This window comes from Oryctolagus cuniculus, chromosome 4 (assembly GCF_964237555.1).
Source record: "Oryctolagus cuniculus chromosome 4, mOryCun1.1, whole genome shotgun sequence".
Lineage (NCBI taxonomy): Eukaryota > Metazoa > Chordata > Mammalia > Lagomorpha > Leporidae > Oryctolagus > Oryctolagus cuniculus.
The window spans coordinates 15,870,220-15,893,980 of NC_091435.1; the positions used below are offsets into that span (position 1 = coordinate 15,870,220).

Sequence of the window (23,761 nt, forward strand, 5' to 3'; positions counted from 1 at the left end):
TCACAATAGCTAAGACCTGTAATCAACCTAAATGCTCATCAACAGTAGACTGGATAAAGAAATTATGGGACATGTACTCTATAGAATGCTATACAGCAGTAAAACACACACACACACACACACACACACACACACACACACAATGAAATCCAGTCATTTGAAACAAAATGGAGGAATCTAGAAAACATCATGCTGAGTGAAATAAGCCAGCCCCAAAGGGAAAAATATCATATGTTCTCCCTGATCGGTGACAACTAACCGAGCACCAAAAACGAAACCTGTTGAAGTGAAAAGGACACTATGAGAAACAAGGACTTGATCAGCCCTCATCCTGACTGTCGAGGAACAACTTAGTACTTTGTCCCTCTTAATATTATTTTTTGTTCTACTTAATACTATTGGTTGAACTCTTTAATTAACACACAATTACTCTTAGGTGTTTAAATTTAACTGAAAAGTGATTCCAGTTAAATATAAGAGTGGGAATAAGAGAGGGAGGAGATGTACAGTTTGGCACATGCTCAATGGGACTTGCCCCAAACGGTAGATTTAGAAACATGCCAGGGGATTCCAATTCAATCCCATCAAGGTGGCATGTACGAATGCCATCTCACTAGTCAAAGTGATCACTTTCAGTTCATAATTGATCATAATGATAGGATTAAGAGTCAAAGGGATCACACAAACAAGACTAGTGTCTGCCAATACTAACTAATAGAATTAAAAAGGAGAGGCCGGTGCTGCGGCTCACTAGGCTAATCCTCTGCCTGCAGTGCCGGCATCTGGGTTCTAGTCCCAGCTGGGGCACCGGATTCTGTCCCAGTTGCTCCTCTTCCTGTCCAGCTCTCTGCTGTGGCCTGGGGAGGCAGTGGAGGATGGCCCAAGTGCTTGGGCCCTGCACCCGCATGGGAGACCAGGTGGAAGCACCTAGCTCCTGCCTTCGGATCCGCACAGCGTGTAGGCCATAGTAGTCATTTAGGGGGTGAACCAATGGAAAAAGAAAGACCTTTCTCTCTGTCTCTCTCTTTCTCACTGCCTAACTCTGCCTGTCAAAAAAAAAAAAAAAAAAAGAATTAAAAAGGAGAGAAAGATCCAACATGAGAAGTGGGATACACAGCAGACTTATAGAATGGCAGCTGTCCTAAACAGCACTGTGGCCTCAGAATCAGCCCTGAAGGCATTCGGATCTGGCTGAAAAGCTTATAAGAGTATTTCAGGCAAGGAAAGCCAAAACACTCTGGCAAAAAAAAAAAAAAAAGCCTAAATGAAAGATCTCTGTGAGTGTGATCCCAGTGGAAAGAACAGGCCATCAAAGAATGAGATACCTTTCTCTGAAGGGAGGAGAGAACTTCCACTTTGACTATGGCCTTGTCTAAATAAGATTGGAGTTGGCGAACTCTAAAGGCTTCCATAGCCTTGCCTTGGGAACTCATGACAAGAGCCTAGGGTGATTACTGACACCATAAACAAAGAGTGTCAATTGTTAAATCAATAACAGGAGTCACTGTGCACTTACTCCCCATGTAGGATCTCTGTCCTTAATGTGTTGTCCAATGTGAATTAATGCTATAACTAGTACTCAAACAGTACTTTGCACTTTGTGTTTCTGTGTGGGTGCAAACTGTTGAAATCTTTACTTAATATATACTAAAGATTAATTTATAATTCTTATACAATTTATTATTAAATTTATTCTTATATTCAGTTATTCTTATAAAATTTATAATTTATAAATCTTTACTTAATATACACTAAAGATTAATTTATAATTCTGTATATAAAGATAATTGAAACTGAATCTTGATGTGAATAGGATGGGAGAGGGAGGGGAGATGGGAGGATTGTGGGTGGGAGGGAAGTTATGGGGAGAAAAGCCACTGTAATACAAAAGCTGTATTTTGGAAATTTATATTTATTAAATAAAAGTTAAAAAAAAACATTTCATTAATATATATATATACTCAAAACTGAAAATAGACAAATCAATTATGCTCAAGCCCAAAAATTCTTTTTTAAAGATTTACTTTATTTTATTCTATTTTATATTAATTCATTTTGAAAGGCAGAGTTACAGAGAGGCACAGAGTCAGAGCAAAAGAGAGGTCTTCCATCTGATGGTTCACTCCCCAGATTGCCTCAATGGGCTGGAGCTGTGCTGATCCAAAGCCAGGAGCCAGGAGCTTCCTCCAGGTCTCCAAAATGGGTGCAGGGGCCCAATGATTGGGCCATCTTCCACTGCTTTCCCAGGCCACAGCAGAGAGCTGGATCAGAAATGGACCACTTGGGACTCGAACCGGCTCCCATATGGGATGCCGGCATTTCAGGTGGTAGCCTTACGTGCTATGCCACAGCACTATCCCCCAAAAATTCTTGATTTCAAACTTAAGAACAATAGAGTTCTTTAAAGGAAAGAAAGGAAGAAAGAAAGAAAACTGCTACTGAGTCAGTAGCATTCAAAAGCAGTGAAACTCATTATTTAAAGCATCTTGAGGTTAAAGAAAGAGTGTTTTATCAACTGAAGTGTGAATTAATTCAACAGAAATTGGGAATGATTTTTACAAAATTGACTTCATTCCCTTTCACTATGTTTAAATTTTCAGAACTTGGGTGATTCAATCTATTGGTTTTTGGATAGACTGGAGTAATGGAATGGATAATTCTCAGTCTGTGGACCAAAAGCTTATATTACTCACTATTGCACATGGATCACGTAAACAATAGAACATTGATCTGTTGACCATCTACCTAGTTCTTCAAATGCATTCACAGTGTGAAGTTAAGTCAGTAGCCTAACCCTTCTCTCTTACATGTGAACATTTCCTAAAATCACGATCGACAGGGAAGATGATTTTGAGGATTCTCCTGCAGTACTGCCGCTTCTGCCATGAAAGACAATAGGCAGCTGGATTCAGTAGGAAAGTCAAGACTTTGCTGGATCTCTTAACTAAGAGGGCTGAGTTATTTGGCCTTCTTGAATGTGTTTGCATGTCTGTGAATCTTGACAATAATACTTTACAGGATTATACTACCGATTAAAACAACATGTGCAAAGCCTCTAAAACACAGAGTTGAATTTATTTGATGGTACATGCTGTTTTGTCAATTTGTACTCAATAAACCAACAAAATCATTCTAAAAGACCAAGGCATAATCTACTTATTTACAAGAGGGTCTTTCCTGGCATTGTGCCTTTAGCACATGATAGCCCCTAACCTGAGTCCTCTGTGACCTTGTGTGACCAGTAAAATCATGCAGATGCATTTCCCAACTCAGCATATGCTCTAGTTCCCCTATTCCTCATCGTCTTTCTCCAAAGCCGCCCAGTGTTCATTGAGACAGTTTGTCAGGTATTATTTTCCTAATCCCTGAACTTCCAGATGTTGAGTATGTGTTGATGTCTTTCCCAACTTCCTCAACCCAGTTCTAAATCCCATTTCACTGGTGGTGGCTTTCTCCTACCTCCTGGGCACTCAGATACTCAGGAGGCTCAGTGCTTTTTCTGCATGCACCTCCCCCTAAACCTTAAGTTCCTTGGCAGGGCTCCTGTAGGTGAAGTGTTGGTTCTCCTACCCTTACCAAAATCTCCATCCTTTCAGGGAGACAAGTCTCAGAAAGATTAAAACTAGCCAATTCACCTGAAGTGGTAAATTCACATTACCTCTATGCCATGGATGAAATATTTGGATTGTTTTAAAATTTTTATTCATTTGTTTATTTATTGTTTGAAAGGTAGAGACAGAAAGAAAGAGAGAGCCAAAGAGATCTCCCATCGACTGGTTTACTCCCCAAATGCCTGTAACAACTAGGGCTGGGTCAAGCAGAAGCCAGGAACTGGATGTTCAATCTGCGTCTCCTATATGGGTGGCAGAAACTCACACACTCGCTTACTGTCTCCCAGAGTGCACATTATCAGGAAGCTGGAATGAAGACCAGGGCAGGACTCAAGCAAAGATCCTCTGATATGTGGTGTAGGTGTCTCAAGTTACATCTCAACCACTATACCAAACACTTGCTTCAAGATATTTGGATTTTAATTGAGGAGCTTATAAACACACAGCAGAGAGGCTGTGACAGAAACCAGGGTGAAATAGTGAAATTTGGGAATACTTCCCAATGTTAATAGGCAGACTAGGTTCTTGTCTTTGCCTGAGAAAGACTTCAGGAACGAGATAGAGGAGTAGTGGCATGGTAACAAGGTTGAATGGAGTAAGGCATTTGTCAGAACAGATGGGCATCCCTCCAGGCAGAATCCAGAGAGGGTACCTGGCCATTCAGATTGGGGCAAGCAAGGTTAAAAAGTTTGATGATGAGAATACACTTGAGGGGATGGCACTGTGGCACAATGGGTTAAAGCCTCAGCCTGCAGTGCCGACATCCCATATGGACACCAATGTGAGTCTCAGCTGCTCCCGTTCCTATCCAGGCTTTATGCTATGGCCTGAGAAAGCAGTGGAAGATGGCCCAAGTCCTTGGGCCCCTGCACTGTGTGGGAGACCTGGAAGAAGCTCCTGGCTCCAGATTGGCTCAGCTCTGGCAGTTGCCATCATCTGGGGAGTGAATCAGTGAATAGAAGACCTCTCTCTCTCTCTCTCTCTCTCTTTCTCTGGCTCTACCTCTTCTTTCAAATAAATAAAATAAATCTTAAAAAAAAAAAAAGAAAATACACTTGACTGGCAAAGTGTTGCGTCTTAGGAGAGACTGAGTGAGCTTTCTGTATTCAGGCTGGGACTAATGAGGGAGTGGGGTCCTGTTCTTCCTGCTGTTCCCTCTCCTTCTTCTCATGGACAAAGAGGTCTCTGGATGTAAAGCAGGTAAAAGTACTCCCTAGATTTTATTGCTAGGCAATCCACTTGGCATTCCTGGGGTACCTTCCTTGGAGAGGAAGGCTGGGACCACCTATAAAGTAACTGGGCGATTGGACAAGAAATGCAGTGTAAAACACTGGATTGCTTCCAAGGTGTACTTCTGATACTCTGGCATTCCTTTCCTTTCGCTGGTGCTTTGTTTTTCTTAGGCCCTTCATACAAACATAGGCTATTTTCTGACTTCCTACCTAACATTGGGAGTACCCAAGCTCATCTTCAGGTTTGATGATTTGCTGGAAGGACTTACAGGGCTCAGAAACACTGTTATACTCACAATAACAGTTCACAAGGCTACTTCAAAAGGTTAGTGGAAAATGGGACTAAAAGATGACTTTATTTCTGGTATAAAAAGTTTTGGGAATCCATACATATGAGAAATCTTCATGAAGTTCATGAAAAAATGAGTATTCTGAAAAAAAATTATACATGGAATGCAAAATTTTTGTCCCCAAATAAGCTTACCTTTAATCATATTTTTCCACAAACATGTTGAACTGCCTTCATATTACAGCAAAAGAATACAGAGTTAATCAGAAAAGGAAAAATATGCACAGAACAGTGTCCAGGAGAAACCACGTCTGGCCTTCCAGATGTCCCCACCCTGTGGAGTCTCATGGATAGTACCTTCTTCCTAGCAAGGACGTGACAACATGTGTGAAGTAGTGCTAACCAGAGAAGCCAGCCTGAGCCCTGCTGTGGGGAGCTTACTGGGGGGATCAGTCACCCAGGCATGGAGCACCTATCTAGCATGATTTTGAGTTTCTCAACTCTCCACCTTTCCTGAGGATAAAATGATACAGTGTAACCCGGGGTCCAGGACAAGAACAGGCAGTCACTGTAAGTCACATTGTAAGCACACTGCTGTCTGGCGTAGGACCACAGAACACAAAGATACTCTAATCAGCCAGAAACTTAACGGTTATCTCCCAGAGCCAGTCAAGAACTAGCCTTTTCTTCAGAACTTGCAGGATTTGAACACCCCAAATCTGCTGCATGTAAGAATACACAGTTATTACTGGGTGTGCTGCACAGAAGCCTACCTTCAATATACTTAGCTCATGATCAGGGTTGTGGTACAAAGGTTTCTCGAGGGGGATTGAGCCGTGTGATCGTTATCTAGGCCTTAGATATACATAAAATGTGAATGAAAGAAGGAAATGGAGAACATCGTTCTGTTTCTATTCCATTCCTTCTTACCAAAATCTCTCGAGAGCTGATGTTTGGGAACCAAGCTTCAAGCATAAAGCTCAAAGCAGGAAGAAATTCAATGGTGGTGTATTAGTGTTAGAAATAATTCAAATGTTTCTCTCATCTGAGAAGACACTTTATGTCAATGGGTAGCATGTTTTTAGAACAAATTCTTGTCCTCTTTGTAAGGGAAAAGTGCTAATCAGACAGATTGCTTTGAACTGTTGTATTGTCCTTCCCCATATAGAAGCTGTGTTGAGAATGAAAGTCAACTATCTGTCTAAACTAAGTTGACAGAAAAGTCAGCTCACTAGAATTCCACTCTTTCTACTTCTCTCTCAAATCACTCATTCAGTGAATTCATGAAAACACATATAAACTTGTCAAAAAGTGGTCTGGACAAACAAAGCCAAACCATTGTAGTGTTGTAGCTGTAGATGTGAGCTCTAAACTCTGAGTCTGCACTGAGTTGGGATCCTCTCTCCTTCCTTTTCTGGTCACATAAATTTAGGCAAGATGCTCTACTTCCCTAAACCTCAATTGCCCTGTCTGTAAAATGGAGGCAATAACTATTTTAAAAGTTTAATTCTAATAATTAAAGGATATGACAATGGTTACAAGCTTACAATGCCTTCCATGTAATAAATTGTCACTGGATATTAACTTTGATTAAGTAATCACTGTGACTATCAAAGCACCAGACAAGTAACTTAATTTAGAGGTAGAATAGCTTCAGGGTTAAGAGCGTAAATTCTAGCATTGACTTCTGGGATTTTAACATTGGTTTCCCAACTATTAGCTTGGGGACACCATTACATCTCTGAATTTCTTTAGCTGTCATGGAATGAAGATTGATGGTGAAAATTCAGTGTTTGCCAGGATGTAGAACAGCATCTGATGGATAAGTTCTTGCTATTATTATTGGTTTGTATTTTTAAAACTTCAGTCTTCCAAAGTCTCTCCCAAATACACCAAATTAGTCTAGGAGAGCGTGAAGAACATGGATGCTAGAAACAATCATAGGTTCAAATCTTGGCTGTGCAACTGCTCCACAGAATAACCCTGTACCAGACAATTTCCAGGAAGCCTGCATTTGTTCATCTACAAGATGAATGGCCTCAGTCTTGAACTGACAAGAGCAAAATATTTCTAAGCTATAACAATCACTATCATAATCACTACCAATATAATTTCTGTGTGTCAATGATACAGGTATGATTGAAGTGATATATATTAAAATCTTAAGATCATATGGTTCTCATAAAAATGCATTTTACTTTAAGCCATGAAATAATAGTAACTCCTTCAGTGCACATTTATTAAACAACTTGTATGTGTCAGAGACTGTATAGCAACCAAAGATTGCACTCCAGATGTGCCTGCCTTTAAAAAACCCACATTCTTATTAAAAAAAACACATTTATAAACAAATGACAAAAAATACATGGAAAATGAAATGATAGAGATCACACAGATTAATAAGGAGTCAAAGCAGAGTTATTTCCTGGCCTCAAAGACTGACAGAATGCAAGATACGGTAACCCTATCCTCTCTTTCCACCTGCATTAAGACATAATAAATCAATGCATAGTAAATGTTGAATAAATTAACTGAGTTCAGAAAACCACATGATAATCTTCATTCCATGACCTGGATTCTGGGTTTAACTTTGCCAATTATCAGCTATGCACATATGACACTCCACAAATCAATATCCTGCCTGAAGGTCAGCTTTCCCACATAATAAACAGCTTTATCTATGTGCTCTGTGTATTTGGGGGAGTTGAGAATTTCTAACCAGCTAATGTATCTGAAGTTGCAGGAAAAACCCTCAAGTAAAATGTGAGAGTATTATAAGATTTTATCCCTAAAGAAAACCACAGGCCAGAATATTTTGTAAAATGCCGTAAGTATTATGAAAAATTTTGCATAGTAGAGAAATTTCATGAGGAAGGTAGGAACAAGATGTCCAAACATAATGGCTATTTTCAGTGTTTATGAGGAACATACATGCCAGCGAAAACAGGTATTCTCTGGAAAAATTATACTGTGTCATCTTCAGGGAATCTCTTCAAACTTGCTGTTTGATTTGACTCCTTAATCCCAGCCTTCCAGACTCCGGGATATGGAAATGAACAACACAAGTATCCCTATATAGATACTACTTGTTAGTTTTTACTTGCAGCAATTTGTTTCTTGTTTTAAAAATGTATTTAATTACTAAAAAGTCATACTCGTACACACAAACACAAGAGAGAGAAAGAGAGAGAGAGAGAGAAAGAGAGAGAGGTCTTCTATCCACTGTTTCAATCCCCAAGAAGCTGCAAGGGCAGAGGCTGGGCCAAGCCAATGCCATGATCCTGGAACTCCATCCAGGTATATTATGTGGGTAGCAGGAGTCCAAGCACTTGGACTATCCTCAGCTCCTTCCCCAGGCACATAAGCAGAAAGCAGGATTGGAAGTGGAGCAGCCAGGACTTGAACCAGCATTCATTGCAGGCAGGGGCTTACCCTGCTACACCAAAATTCCAGCCCCTGTTGTTTCTTTCTACCAAATATAAACTAGTAAATAAATGAGTAGATGCAGATAAATGCTGAGAAACAAAATATGATATTAAAATATGGAGTTTTACTAGCTTCTAGCTCAATGTAGTTGATTTTAACACTGTGCCTAACATGGAAGACACTCCAAAAATACTAATTATTGGAATCGAGTCTTTTTTTGTGTGTGTGGCTGTTCCAATTTGCCCTTTTTTAAAAGAACTCAAAACAAACCAGAGGTATAGCTCCAACTTATTTGGGAGTGTGAGGTGTTATTGCAGAGAAAAATAGCTCTTGAGAGTCAAAACTGTCTGAAAGAGAAGTGGCCTAGAAGATCTGACACGTAGGAGCTAAGGAAGCAGGGATGGTAAAAGACAGAAAGTAAAGGTGGCATTGAAGATGTGATGTGGTGTGTGCTTCCCTTCACAGACTGAAGCAGCCCTGATGTATGATGCTGTGTACATGGTTGCCATTGCCTCCCACCGGGCCTCCCAGTTGACCGTCAGCTCCCTACAGTGTCATCGGCACAAGCCATGGCGCCTTGGACCCAGATTTATGAACCTGATCAAAGAGGTAAGTGGTGCTCCCTCACAGTGTGTGCTCCTGTGTGCTTAACACTGCTTGCTTTTCTTTTTAAACCCTCTGGCAACATGGTTTGGTGGGTGTGATGGCCATTGTGGTGGAGATGCCATCATCAACTAGCTTCTTGGATTTCCATGTCTAGAATTTGTCTTGAACAACTACCAGGAGTTTCCAAGTGTGATGCTGGGAAGATCAAGGGAGCTACTAGATTTTAACACTCTCTCCTTCATTTCATGCACAATCCTAGCTACTGCTGGACTTCTGAACCTTGTTTGTGAGAGCTCATAAGGGCTTATTCCGTGGTTCGCTGGGTAGTGGGTGGGTTGGTCTATCACTCAAGGGTATCAGACAGAATTCACACCTGTTAGCCCACCATTCCAGTGGCCTCTTTTGCCTCTGGGTGGATAAGACTGAACAAAACAACCTCTTTTTCTTTTTAGAATGCCTAGATTGTTTTCTTTCAGCTAACCAGAAAAGTCTAGACCTATTCAAAACCTACTCAATGCACTAAAATATTTTTAAGAGGACAGAGTGTTTGGGAGAGGGGAGTTCACTAATGCCCTTGGATCCTTGGCTATGCCCACCTTGTCCTATTCTCTGAAACAGTTTGACATCCCTTCATAAGATTCTATTCTGAGATCCTGAGATTCCTTATAGATATGTTCTCTTAGATTATCTTTGACTTCAATTTTCACCTCAGGATGTGTCTGGACTTGACAATATGGAATTGGGTTCTTAGGAGTGCCCAGGTCTGATTGACTGCTCATCAAGTTCTGTGACGCAGCTTCTAGTATTTTCTGTATGAGATGCAGAGATCTATCTTTCAAATGAGGAATGCATTCTTCCCTCCTTGTAATGGAGAAGGATGGAGTAAGACAAAGCTATAACAGAGAACAATGCCTGGAAGCATATTACAAAAGAAGAACACAAAACCAAGGTCAAAGGAGACATCCTAAGGAAACATACCGGTATTAACCTCTATCTCTGCTGGTCTGTTTGGCAACTAGAGATGTTCTCAAGGGCTGTGCACTCTACTTCTTCAGTGAATGCTTCCTCTGATCCATGTCCAGATTAACCTGGACTCCAAAGACTGGAAATAGGATGTGATTTACTTTCTTCATTTTTATGTATCTCATAAATATAACATTAGGAATATAGTAATTCTCTCCACCACATACACCCTTCCACCTACTCCCCCCACTCTTCCTCCTCCTTCTCCTGTTTGGTCCAAGAAAAAAAAAGAAACATAAAGAAATAAAAAAAGAAAGAATGGAATTAAAAAACTGAGAGAACTCTTCCTCAACAGTCTAGACAAGGGCTGCTTTTCCCCTTCCTCTTTCCCTTCCTTCCTCCCCCTTCGTTTCTTTTTGAAATTTTCTTTAAAGAAGAACCCAAGAATACTGCCCCTTTTGTGAGCTCTTAGATATAACTATAACTTATGAGACATAATAATGTCCTCCATTTAATACACTAAGAGGAAGTGATTCTTGAGAACAAGGTTTACTATTAAGTCTCATGATACAACTCTGTGGACAGAGGTCCTGCATGGTTAGGGCACAGTGACTCTTTTTGTTTATTTAACAAATAACACTCTTATATATGACATCAATGATCACCCAAGGCTCTTGATAGGAGCTACCTAGGTTATGGAAGCCTTTTGGTAGAATGTGATTTAAGAATGCACTCATTCACAGGTACAAACCCTGCATATACACAAGACCTAGAAAGAGTTCTTCCTTAAATTCTGTGGCATGGGCACCACTCTTAATCTCATCCTAGTTTTGATAGTGGGTGTTTGAGTTTAAAGCTCAGTCTCACCAAAATTTATAAGAAATATAACTTGGACAAGTTGCTTAAACTTCATGGATCTCAGTTTTTTCATCTGCAAAATAGGAATAACACCAACCACATCACTGCATTGTTGTGTATATAAAGAGGAAAGCTATTATACTTGAAGAATAGTGCAGGAATGTAGTCAGAATCTGAAATACTAATATTATCTCACCATTGAACTATATCACTATTGACAGCCTTATTCAATTCACTGAAGATGGTACTGGAATTTAAAATTGCAACAACAAAAACAACAAAGAAATCACAAATAGGCATGAAATGAAATGCCCTTTCTGACGGCTCCAGGAATCTCACATACTGTGCCTAATAGCAAGCCAGCATACGGTCTCCTCCTCTTCCCACAGTTATGATGGTTATGTCCTGAATCACCATCCTGATTACCTTGATCTTTAACAAGAAAACAGCTGGTTTCCTTTTATCTCCTACCAGTGCAAGGAGAAGCAAAAGCCACATGAAAGCTTGAGATCAAACACTGGGAGCACCCCAAGCACATTTTTGCTTGTACTTAAGTTGCATGAGAAGGTGGAATTACCGAGCCACTCTTAGGCATGTTTAAAGAAGTAATGAGCTCCAAGGTGAGGGATCACATTGCAAGCAAGAAAGTATTTTGTATCCGTTCACCCCGAAAGCAAATCTCCCATTCTCAAGCTCCATGGTTGTGACCGAAGGGAAGGGTTTGAGGGGATACAGCAGAATCCTTTATCACCATTGCACTCACCTTCTCTTTTGTCCCCTGAGTCACCATGCCATATGTTACCTCTGGCAGGATGTGGCTACCCACAGAGAAGATGATATGGGGGACAGTGTAAACAAGAGCAATGCCCCAGCTGGCACGGAGGGAATTCTGAGACAAAGTAAGACATGCAAAAGATAAAACACAGATGTTTATTTATAAGAGCACATAACTTAAAATACTTTGCAGGTTTCTGGTTTTATTAGTAAACATGAAACAAGACATTTGGTCTTAAAATTTCCCCTGACCCTTTCTTTTAGTAATTCTGACTTTCTGAAGGAGTTCCAAAACCAGAATCAGAAATAATATAAAGGAGCAAGTCAGCAGATGGAATTTATGGGATGAAGATCAAATTCATTACAGGAGGTGAACTTCCTGAGCAGAGGTGGCTGTATGTGCTCTAATCCTTGTTAACTCCACATGTTATTCAGAAACAGTAAGACTTTCAGAACTGTCTCGCAAGCTGATCATCTTTCAACTTTTAGAGCTGTCTAGAAAGAAGAGAAGAATTTTTTAAAAAACCTTTAAACTTCATGGAGCACATTGTGGTGTCAGTTCTTCAGAACATTTACTAAACAAATTCATATTAGGACTTATGAATTTCCATTCAAAATATATTACTGGGACCATACCTTTTAGATAATATTAACATGTCTCATAAGGAATATTTCCTCCCAAAAGTAGAAGATATGGTTTATGTGATGGATACCCCCTAAAATATAGAAGATTTATTTTCTATCTTCAACTAGTATAAATTCCACATTTTCGAAGAATATCAGACTTCATTTGAACCTTTCTTTTGTCACAGGATAAAACCTACACTATACAATCTTTAGCGATCTTGTCTTCTGTGCTATCTCTCTCATCTCCTGCCCTGTCCCCAGCTCTTAATAAACCCTCTGTGGCTTCCTGAATGTGCCATAGGTTTCTATCATATTATCTCACCTCTGGTTGAAATACTGTCCTCCTCGGGGTTATCCTTTATGTCTAACACAAGCACTAGACACTAGCAGCTGGTCCTGACTCACAAATGCAGGCTTATTCTCTCCATTGCAGTCATTTTTGTGATATCATATTCCAAGCTGTGCTTTTTCAGTCTTGGTATTTTCATTCTTAGACAATGCTCAGTGCAAAATATCAACCCAAAAATAGATGCCAAACAAGTGAATAAATTAATAAATAAATAAATAAATAAGTGAGCAATGTAACTGAAGAACACACACAGCCTTCAACCTATAAGCAAATGTAAATACCTATGGGACACAGTACACAAATTTTGTAAAGGTTGTTTATCTATTTGTTTAAATATTTTATTTATTTACTTGAAAGGCATAGTTACAGCAAAAGAGAAGGAGAGACAGAGAGAGATCTTCCATTTGTTGGTTCGCTCCCTAAATAGCCACAACAGCTGGGGCTGAGCCAGGCTGAAGCCAGGAGCCAGGAGCTTCATCTGAGTCTCCCATCTCAGCATTGGGATGCAGGGGCCAAAGGATTAGTGCCATCCCCTTCTGTTTTCCCAAGTGCATTAGCAGGGAGCTGGATTAGAAGTGGAGACACTGGGACTTGTACTGGTGCTCATATGGGATGCTGGTGTTACATGCAATGGGATGCTGGTGTCACTGCCGCAATGCCAGCCTCAGTACACAAATATTGCATCCAGAAACAATTCAATAAGGTAGATTCAGAGCTGGAACTAGGCCTGAACACCAAGGCCAGAGGATCCGTTAGGTAAAAGAGTCAGGGTCATAGGAATAGACCTAACTATTTAGCTCCAGTGCTAGAAGCCAAGTCTTGTGGCTTAATCATAGTTTACTATCTATGAAAGCAGTTTCATCATATAGTCTCTTTTTTTTCAGTACTGTATTCTATAACATGGAGATTAAAATGCCCACTTCTAGTGTTTGTAGGATTACAGACATAGATAGTCTTTAAAAGTATTTTTCATGTGGGGGTTGTTCAGAAAGGGCTGTTAACATCAAATGGAAGGTTCTGTTAAAAATGCACACCATGTTAGGTGGCCATCAAGAAAAAGGAAGGAACACATAGAAAATATTGAATATATTGCCAAGCATATATGCTGTTACTGTTACAGGTGTCACTGTCATTATTAACAAAGTCTAGGATGAAGTGTAGTTGTTTGCAAAAAGGAAGGCAGGACCTAGCAGTGGGAAATCAGGAATTCTGTGGAGAGAGGCACAGAGCCCTTAGGATGACAACTGCAGTGATGGCAGGGAGTGAGGCACTTCCTGTCAGACCACACACCTAACTGTTTAGGAAGGATGAGAATCAACCAGGCCGAATGTCTTAGTCCTTTCAGACTGCCATAACAAAATACCATCTATTGAGTGGTTTACAAACTACAGGAATGCATTGCTCATAGTTCTGGGACTTAGTGCCAGTATATTCAGTGTCTGGAAGGGATGTATGTCCTTGTTTATATATCGTGTCTAATCTCATATGGTGGCTAGGGTGAGGGACCCAATTTATAAGGGCCAATCACTATCAAAGCTCCCACCTCTTAAAAACATCACCTTGGAGGTTATGATTTAAACATGTAAAATTTGAGGGTAAGCAAATATTCAGACCACAGGGTGAGCAAACAAAAAATGTAGTGGCAAACAGTGTCTCAGGTCACACAGGGAGATGGTATCTGAATATGGAAGCTCAGGAAACAGAAGTTTTTCCTGTCTGTGGTCAGAGATACTATGAATCCTCACTAAGTTCCAATAGGCTACTGGACAATGAGGGGGAGCAGCAGTGCTGGGGGCAAAGATATCTTAGAGAAAGAGGGTCCTTAATTACAGATGCTGGGAAGAGCAGGAAACTGGGTGCAGAACAGGGAATTAGAGATTTGAGCTTAAGTCAGTGGTTCTTAATTACTCTTTTCTGTTCTCAGACCTATAAGTTGGAGAACTCAAGGGGCTTCCATAGCCTTGGAAACTCATGACTGGAGCATAGGGAGATTACTGATGCCATAGACAGGAGTGTCAATTGGTAAAGTCAACAACAGGAGTCACTGTGCACTTACTCCTCATGTAGGATCTCTATCCTTAATGTGCTGTACATTGAGATTTGATGCTATAACGAGTACTCAAACAATATATTTCACTTTGTGTTTCTATGGGGGTGCAAACTGTTGAAATCCTTACTTAATGCATACTAAACTGATCCTCTGTAAAAAAAAAAAAAAAAAGAAATTATCAATTCCCAACTTGACTCTCACTGGGATTGAACATGACAATAGGTCTGCTCTGATTTCATCATCATTTAAAAGAAATCATCTATTATTTTTCACTTTGTGTTTCTGTGTGGGAGCAAACTGTTGAAATCCATACTTGATGTATACTGGGCTGATCTTCTGTATATTAAGATAGTCGAAAATGAATCTTGATGTGAATGGAATGGGAGAGGGAGTGGGAAAGGGGAGGGTTGTGGGTGGGAGGGACGGTATGGGGGGGAAGCCATTGTAATCCATAAGTCGTACTTTGGAAAATTATATGCATTAAATAAAAGTTTAAAAAAAACAAACAAAAAAAAAAAACTAAACTAACCCATAGATCCATCATCCCCATAAAATACAGACAAATTTGTAAGCAGCTTCAGAGGCCTGAAAAACATCCTGGGCTCTTTTAATCCCATATCAAGACTGCCTGAATTGAGTTTTAATGTAGAAAACTGCATTAAAATGAAAAGGAATTCCAGTACAGTGAACCACAGAGTATAATCCAAGCATAGGCAATACTGTTGGACCACAATCAAGAGGCTCCATGTAGAAATGGTCAGAAAGACAATTAGATATGGGAAAATCATTGAAAACAACCTGCTGAATTGAGAAATTCAAATTTAAGTGTTACTGGATGGGGAGTCACTGTTCTTGAAGCAGAGACACAATGATGCTTCAGACAGTTTATCTTGGTAACTCTATGTTGTTTGATTGAAACAGCTAACTCCAAAAGGATTACTGAGGAAGGAATTGGACATAAATTTATTTAGAAGTCATCATTACTCATAAAGAGCTAGAAGGGAAAGGGAAATTTTCAAGAGGATACACATCTTTCTTTGAGCACAATCCTAACTTTCCCCTCAGTTTAAATACCTCTGGTCACCTTCCTGCTGAAAATATCCACTTAGATGTCCTGCTCCCACCCCCATATAAAAGGTTGCCTAATAGAATTTGTTATTTTATCTGTTAAATCTATTATTGGTAAAATAGGCTCCATCAATGAATAACAATGCAATTGATATACCAAACAAGCACAGTTATGCAGACAACAGAGCCAACTTTATTTTTTTCCACTTCCCCTTTAAAATTATTCAGTAAAAATTTGGGCAGATTCCATGACTTTTATGTTTACTTAAGGTAATGACAGTTCTAGAGTCCTTTTATGTTGAAGCATGACCTCAATTTAGTGATTCAAATATCTTGTCTAAGTTATTAATCAGAAGTCCCACTTGATTTAACATCAAATTTCTCCCTTTGTGAGCATAGGCTGCAGGAAGACCCTAGTAAAATGAGGAGCCATTGTGGCTTTCCCTCTTTTTTCTTTCCTTATCCATTTCTACTCTAATCTTCTTGGCTACTGTACCTTCTACCAGGCTAAAAACAAAGCATAACGAAACAAAGAAGACCAGCCTTACTTGCCTGGGCTGCTCTGTGCTATCTGATGTCCTTGATGGCCTTGGAGAAGTTTGGGAAGCAATCCCCTTTTTCTTGAAACCCTTCTCCAACTCTGTGTTCCTGTTGGAGCATCTCAGTGGACATTTCTGACTCAGATGAATGGATTCCTACTTCAATGAGAGCTTCCTCAGCCTCTTGCCACCCAGCAGTACATCTCACCTTTTTTTGTTGATGGCTTCCTGACCCCTCCAAACAATCCTGTTGACTTTAATTCAGAATATTCCCACAAAAATTCTGGCAGAGCCTTGAATCATGATGCAGCAAATGTCTAGTCAACCAGAAATTTCTTGCCCAATCCTTTTGTATCAACCCTTTTGTATCACTTGAGAATCACTCTGCTTCCCTTATACTCTGTTGTTCACTGTACTGGAATTCCTTTTCATTTTAATGCAGTTTTCTATATTAAAACTCAATTCAGGCAGTCTTGATATGGATTTAAAGGAGCCCAGGATGTTTTTCAGGCCTCTGAGGCTGCTTACAAATTTGTCTGTATTTTATGGGGATGATGGATCTATGAGTTAGTTTAGTTTTAATAGGTCTGAGAACAGAAAAGAATAATTAAGAACCATTGACTTAAGCTAATCAGTTTGTGACTCACCTTGGCTTTCTCACATTTCAAACAGCAACTGGTCTCGGATGTACCAGGTACAATGAACTGTTGCAAATTTCTTTGAAGGGCCCCATGAAAGTCCCACTCACCAGAAATAGGGTTAGAAAGTGGCACTCCAGAGATTGCAGGCTCACAGAGACAGTCTACCACTCAGGCAAGCAATTAATATATGTTTGATCTCATGGTTTTGTCTAGAACAATTTCTGGGAAACATTTCCTTTGTATCCCTGTATTGGGAGCTTGGGAATGTCTCTCTACACACTCTTCAATACTGATATCCACTGTATTGATTCCTGGGTCAAAACATTACGGTAAAATAGAGCAAGCCACTCATACCAAACCTCTGTGTGTTATGTAAGACTTCCCGATCTGATCAGCACACTCACTGGATTAGTTGTCTGGTACACCGTGTGTCCTGGATATTCTTTAGCATCCTACCTTGCCTACTGCCCCCATCATTTCTCACCTGGATTGCTATTACAGCCTCTTACAGGATCCATGTCCCAAGTCTCAACCATTTAATAACCATTGTCCACATATAGTCAAAATGATATACAAAAAGGCACAGTAGAAATTCTAAAATCTAGAAATGCAAACCTGTTTGCAGTTTCCTGGGGAGACAGGTGGATTTCTCTTTTTCTGAACAAGATCTAACAAACAATACCCTTTTTGTCATATTGATTTCAGCCTAGAAAACCCTGCCTCCCATTTTTCTCTTGTGCTACCTCATTCAGAACTCATTTTCTCTGGCAAACCTCTTCCAAACCTCCACTTGGGGGTGGGGTGGGTCCTCCGTTAGACCCCATAGCTCGAGTGTATTACTATATTAGCACTTAGCATGCTTCATTCTCATCCTGTAGGATCTTTCCTGGGGAAAGGATAAAGTCAATTTATCCTGCTGTCCTCAGAGTTCTATGCCTATACATGGTAGTCTTTCAAAAGATGCTTATGGAGTAGAACCCAGGAAGTTAAAATCCAGCAAATGCTGAATAAATTTTTTTCCGAACTAATACTTAATTTCAAACTATATAAAGAGTTCTGAATTTATCTGCTCGAAAATAAATTCACTGCCTAGGAATGAAAAATTATTTCCAAAGTCAATGTATATGAAATGTCACTGAGAGCTATATAAAACATGCATATCTTTTTGCCACTATTTTGCTTGCACAATTACAAATGATTGGTTCTATTTTGATGGAATGAAGATTATAAATTTGGCTATGAGAGCCTAATATTTAAATTCAAGCTTTAAAACAACTAAACAGTAAAAGAGAAAATTCTTCACTGAAGTACCTATACATGTCTTGTATTTATTAGAATTTTACTTAGTAGGTCAGTAGGAAGTATTTTTGTTGATTGGCTTGTTTTGTATGGAATATGGGTGAAAAATTACATTATTGAAAAAAAAATTGAAGCCCTCAGAGAAACATAATCCCTGACATATTTTTATCCCACTGTGATTCTACCAAGTATTATTGCATGCCATTTGATTTTGATTGCCAGGACAAGCTGTCCCTTGGATTAATTAGATGACAGTGAATCTGGCAAGAAACTCAAGTTAAATTGCTACTCTTTTAAAAAGCTCCCATTTATATTTCTGATTCCACACCTATTGAAAAGTAACTGCATTCTGATGCCTCATTCTTCAGCTTGACGGCTTGTATACCAGGTAAAAGAACACCACTTATCCCAGTGCCCTCTTAGAAAGCTGAGTTTTTCCAGCCCTTTTCTCAATTTTCTATGCAACTGCAGACAGAGAAAAGAGATCTGTACCTCAACTTTCATGGATTATACTTTTTAATAAATCATATTGTCTTAGCTCATTTGTGCTACACTATCACAAAATGCTTGAGATGAAATAATTTATAAGGAACAGACATTTATTTCTTACAGTCCTAGAGCCTGGGAAATCCAGGGTCAAGGCTCTGGCATTCACACACGGTAGAAGAGTGGAAGGAAAAAGCACCTTGAAGGTTGAAGTTCTCTCAACCCTTTTTTTTTAAGATTTTTAAAAATATTTTATTTGTATTTATTTGAATGTCAGAGTTGGAGAAAGGGGTCTTCCATCACTGGCCCACTCCCCAGCTGGCTAAAACAGCCATGGCTGGGCCAGGCTGAAGCCAGGGGTCAGTAGCTTCATCTGGATTCCCCATGTGGGTGCAGGTGCCCAAGTGCTTGGGCCATCTTCTGCCTTTCCCAGGCATATTAGCAGGGAGCTGGATTGGAAGTAGAGCAGCCAAGACATGAATCAGCACCCATATCGAATGCCAGCATTACAGGCGGTGGCTTAACCTGCTACACAACAATGCCAGCCACCAGCCCTCAGCCCTTTTACAAGAACAATAATTATTTTCCAGTGCATGTACCTGAAACTACTCTTGCATTATAAATTTAGTTGCAATATGAATTTTTGAGGAAGCACTATCAATTCAATTCATAGCAATAACTAAGGGATTATGTTACCTGTTCCTGAAATGTTCAGTCAGTGGCTAGGTGAACAATAGAAAGGTAGAAGGGGGATGGTGGCATAGAGTGGAGGTTCTGCCAAGCTCTCCTTGGTTTATATGATATAAATTAACATTTGTATTTATAATATCACATCAAGGACACATGTCCGTTCTCAGCCTCCCATTCCACTGCTAATGTCGTGGTTCTAAACTCCATATTGATTAAAGGATTTAGTCTCTGTAATAGTCTTTCATGTGTGAGTCTGTTCTCATGCACATGTGTGTTTAATTTGGCTAAGTGAATATTTATATATCTATAGATATAGATACACACATACCTGGAGGAAAATGTGGGTATGTATGTTTTATGTGAGAATATGTATATGTGAGTATATATTTATATCTATCTTTCTTTTTTTCTTAATGTGTGTGTGCACATATTGTGTTTTGAATAGGATTTGGGTCCCTAATTCATGCAAATTTTTAAGCCCCAAAGTCTTACATTAACTGTTAATGTATTAATGTTAATGGTAGATGGATTAAAGATAAAGACTTGACCTGATTATGGTATCTGAGAGGTTTTAATGTCACTAAGAGTTTTCCCTCAGAAAATAATTCTACAGAGACTGTTGGTTATATCACCCAAGAGCACTCCAAGTCTCTGTTTCTGGATTGCCATGTGAATGGCCTTCTGCCACCTTCCAGACTCACTAGACACCCAAACTAATGTGTCTGCCAATTTGGACTGTAAACCTCTAAAACTGTAAACTGAAATAAAACTTCTTTCCTAAGTAGCTTCTCTAAGGTATTTTTGTTAAAGCAATTAAAAACTGATTAATATATCCAAATTGTTGTGTGTGTGCATGTGTGTGTATATATTTCATAATTTACTTTTCCACATAATTCTAAATGTTTAAATATATCTAATTTGATTCATATTTATTATTTATCTAGCTTATTCATTTTAATTGGAATATCGTATTCTATAATCCATCCATTAAACAAATATTTACTGAGCATGCAGAGTTGTTGATACTAGTTAGACAAAAAAAAAAAATCAATAGTGTGCCAGAGTCCTTACTTCTAGGGAACTTACACTCTCAGGATAATCAGACATATATTAAAGGAAATATAATATTTCAGATGACAAGAATCATTAATAAAACAAAGCTCAGAAAAGGCAGCAGTCCTGGAAGACGAAATGAGCATTGCTTTATTATACAGGGTACTTAAAATATGTCTTTAAGGTAACGCTAAATTTTAATTTAATTTAATTTTAAAGACAGAGAGAGAGTCCAAGCTGGTTTGTTCCCCAAACCCTGCTAAAGTCAGGACTGGCCCATTTCAGTTAGGAACCATAACACAATCCAGGTTTCTCATGTGGGTGGCAAGGACCCAAATACTGAAGCCATCACATGCTGCCTCCAAGAGTTTCATTCACAGGAAGTTGGAGTTGGAAGTGGAGGTGCTGCTCACACCCATGCACTCTGATATGGAATACTGACACCCTAAGTAGTATTTTCACTACTGCACCAAACACCTGTCCCCTGAAAATGTGAAAACTTAGTAAATAAATCTCTGAAAGTAAACAGGAGCACGACATACAAATATCAAGGGAATAAAGGATCCAAGTAGAGGGAGCTACCTGTACATTGAATATAAATCAGTGTACATATCCATTGCCTATGAATTGATAGCTTGTCTAAGATCTATGTAGTAGCCTATTATGCATAAATCTGAGACTTGCTCTAGAGCATCACTTTCATGCTGTTCAGTAATAAATAACATTAACAGAATATAACAGAATACTATCGAACTGGATGGCTTAAATGGCAAATATATACTACTTAAAGTTCCAAAGACTGACAAGTTGAAACCAGCGTGCCATCATGGTTGAGTTTTGGTGAGGGCCTTCTTCCTGCTTTGCAAGGAATTCTACATTCTCTTCCTTTTCCTATAAGGACGCTAATTCCTTCATGGGAAATCCACCAGCGTGACCTTATCTTAATCGAATTAGTAGTCCCAGACTCATGCCATCACATCAGGAGTTAAGGTTTTAATGTATATACATGGATTGAGGGTACACAAACATCCTGTCCATAAGGACAACAAGTTCTAGACCATGCACCTAGAAGTAGAACTGATGGTTCATGTACATTTTCAGGTTTGCTTAGTATGATAGTGTCCCCTTTCTGTATAAAATAACAAAAAACTATGAATCTTAAAACAGCACACATTTACCTTCTCATAGTTTCTGTAAATTGGAATCTGGGAAAGCATTTGCTGGTGGGGGTTACTGCAGTCTCATCTAAGTCCACATGGTTATTGGAAGAATTCATTTCTTGCAGCACATCTCATAGCTGCTTCTAAAAGACCAGAAGAAATCAAGTCACTGTCTTCCAAGCCCCTTTTAAAAGTTTATCCAGATTGTCAACCCACTCAAAGTCAACTGATTAAAGACCCCTAGCTGCATATGCAAAAACTCTTTCACCTTTGCTATTTAACAGACTAATCAATGGAATGATGAGTGGGGATTTGGTGCAGCGTTTATGATGCCTGTTGACACCTACATCATGGCGAACCTGGGTATGAGTCCTAGCTCCACTTCTGATTCCAGGTGCTTGCCTGTTAATGCATGACCTGGGAGGCAGCACATGATAGTTGAAGTGTTTGTGTCCCCATCACCTACATGGAAGAACCAGATAGAGTACCAGGCTCTTGACTTTGGCTGGGCTCTTGGAAGTTGTGGGCATTTGGGGAATGAATCAGCAGATTGAAAATCTGTCTGTCTCTGTCTCCCAACATTTCACATGAAATAAAAATAAATAAAAATTTAAAAAATAGAAAGATGCCCATCATACTCATCCACTCATACTCAAGGGAGGAAAATGGGTCCCTAGGGCTCATCATAGAATTCCACCTACCACATTTATCTATTGTCCAATTGATTCACAAGGTATTTCTACAGTTTTGCAACACTTCCAGCTTGTTCACTTCCTTATCCATGCTCTACTTTTTCTGTTGCTCATGGAAACCTTCTATTTGTACCCCATTTTATCTACATCTGCTTGGCTTCTCCCTCTTCCCAAAATTATCTAGACTTGGGGCCAGCACTGTGGCACAGTGGGTTAAAACCACGGCCTGCAGCAACGACATCCCATATGGGTGCTGGTTGGAGTCCCAGCTGCTCCACTTCCAAGCCAGCTCCCTGCTAATGCACCTGGGAAAGCAGCAGAGGATAGTGAAGGTTCTTGGGTCCCTGCACCCACTTGAGAGACCCAGATGAAGCTCCTGGCTCCTGGCTTTGGCCTAGCCCCGTTCAGTCATTGCAGCCAATTGGGGAACAAACCAGCACATGGAAGATCTCTCTCTCTCTCTCTCTCTCTCTCTCTCTCTGCTTATCTCTCTCTCTAAAACTGTCTTTCAAATAAACAAATTTTTAAAAAATTATCTGGACACCTTGTTGGTCACGTATTTACTCTTACCCTAGTACTTTTAATTCCCTCCTACCTCCTTTCCATGACACATCCACCTAAGAAAATCCTACTGCTAGAACATAATTACAATATCCTTCCTCTTCCCTTTTATGCAGGAGGCAAGGATGGAGCTAAATAAATCACATAACCTTGCAGTTTGACCAATTTCAAATCCATGGTATCCAAAAGTAGTGAGGCTCTCAAAGTCACCTCAGGACCCTTGTCTGCTTATCTTTTCCATTTTTCCAGGCAATTATGCTACATCATTATCACTTTCACCAACCAACAATTCAACATCAAGTACCCTTATTCTAAGCTTACTTCCCACTTATTGGAGAAAATTGAATCTGGCAGGTGTGAGCATCCTGCATGTCCAACAGCTCATTTAGAAAGTCTTTTTACATTCACTCTTACTCCAAAATCCTGGGCTGAGGTCTTCTGCCTTTTCCTTACCGTTTCCCTTGGCTGCTGTCCATCATTTCCCCACTGCTGGAACTGCCTATTTCTGTCACTGCTTCTTCTGACAGCCTCAGACAAAACAGCTCAGCTCAGTCATCACATTTTTCCAGAAGGACTTTTCCAAACAACACACACACACACACACACACACACACTTATCCTTTCCTTAATGTTCCAAAAATATGCTGTGCATAATTTTACCATTGTACTTATATCATTGTACTGTTTATATGCTATGTGTCTATCTCCCCAGTATACTCTACATTTCTTGGAAACAAGCACTATCATATGCACTTAATTAACCCTGTGCCTCATTCACTTCCTGCAT

General features: G+C 39.6%; 1 protein-coding gene across 12 annotated transcripts in view; it reads left to right on the forward strand.

The window, feature by feature from the left end:
- GRIK1 (glutamate ionotropic receptor kainate type subunit 1) overlaps window positions 1-23,761 on the forward strand; it is a 437,503-nt gene that overhangs the window by 321,099 nt on the left and 92,643 nt on the right. For all 12 annotated transcript variants that reach the window (XR_011387736.1, XM_070071886.1, XM_070071889.1 and 9 more), the window contains one exon: window positions 9,024-9,167. Coding sequence is in view for 11 of the 12 variants with exons in the window: in XM_070071886.1 (XP_069927987.1) it covers window positions 9,024-9,167 (144 nt within the window). In the remaining variant the exon portion in view is untranslated. The remainder of the gene's footprint in view (window positions 1-9,023; window positions 9,168-23,761) is intronic.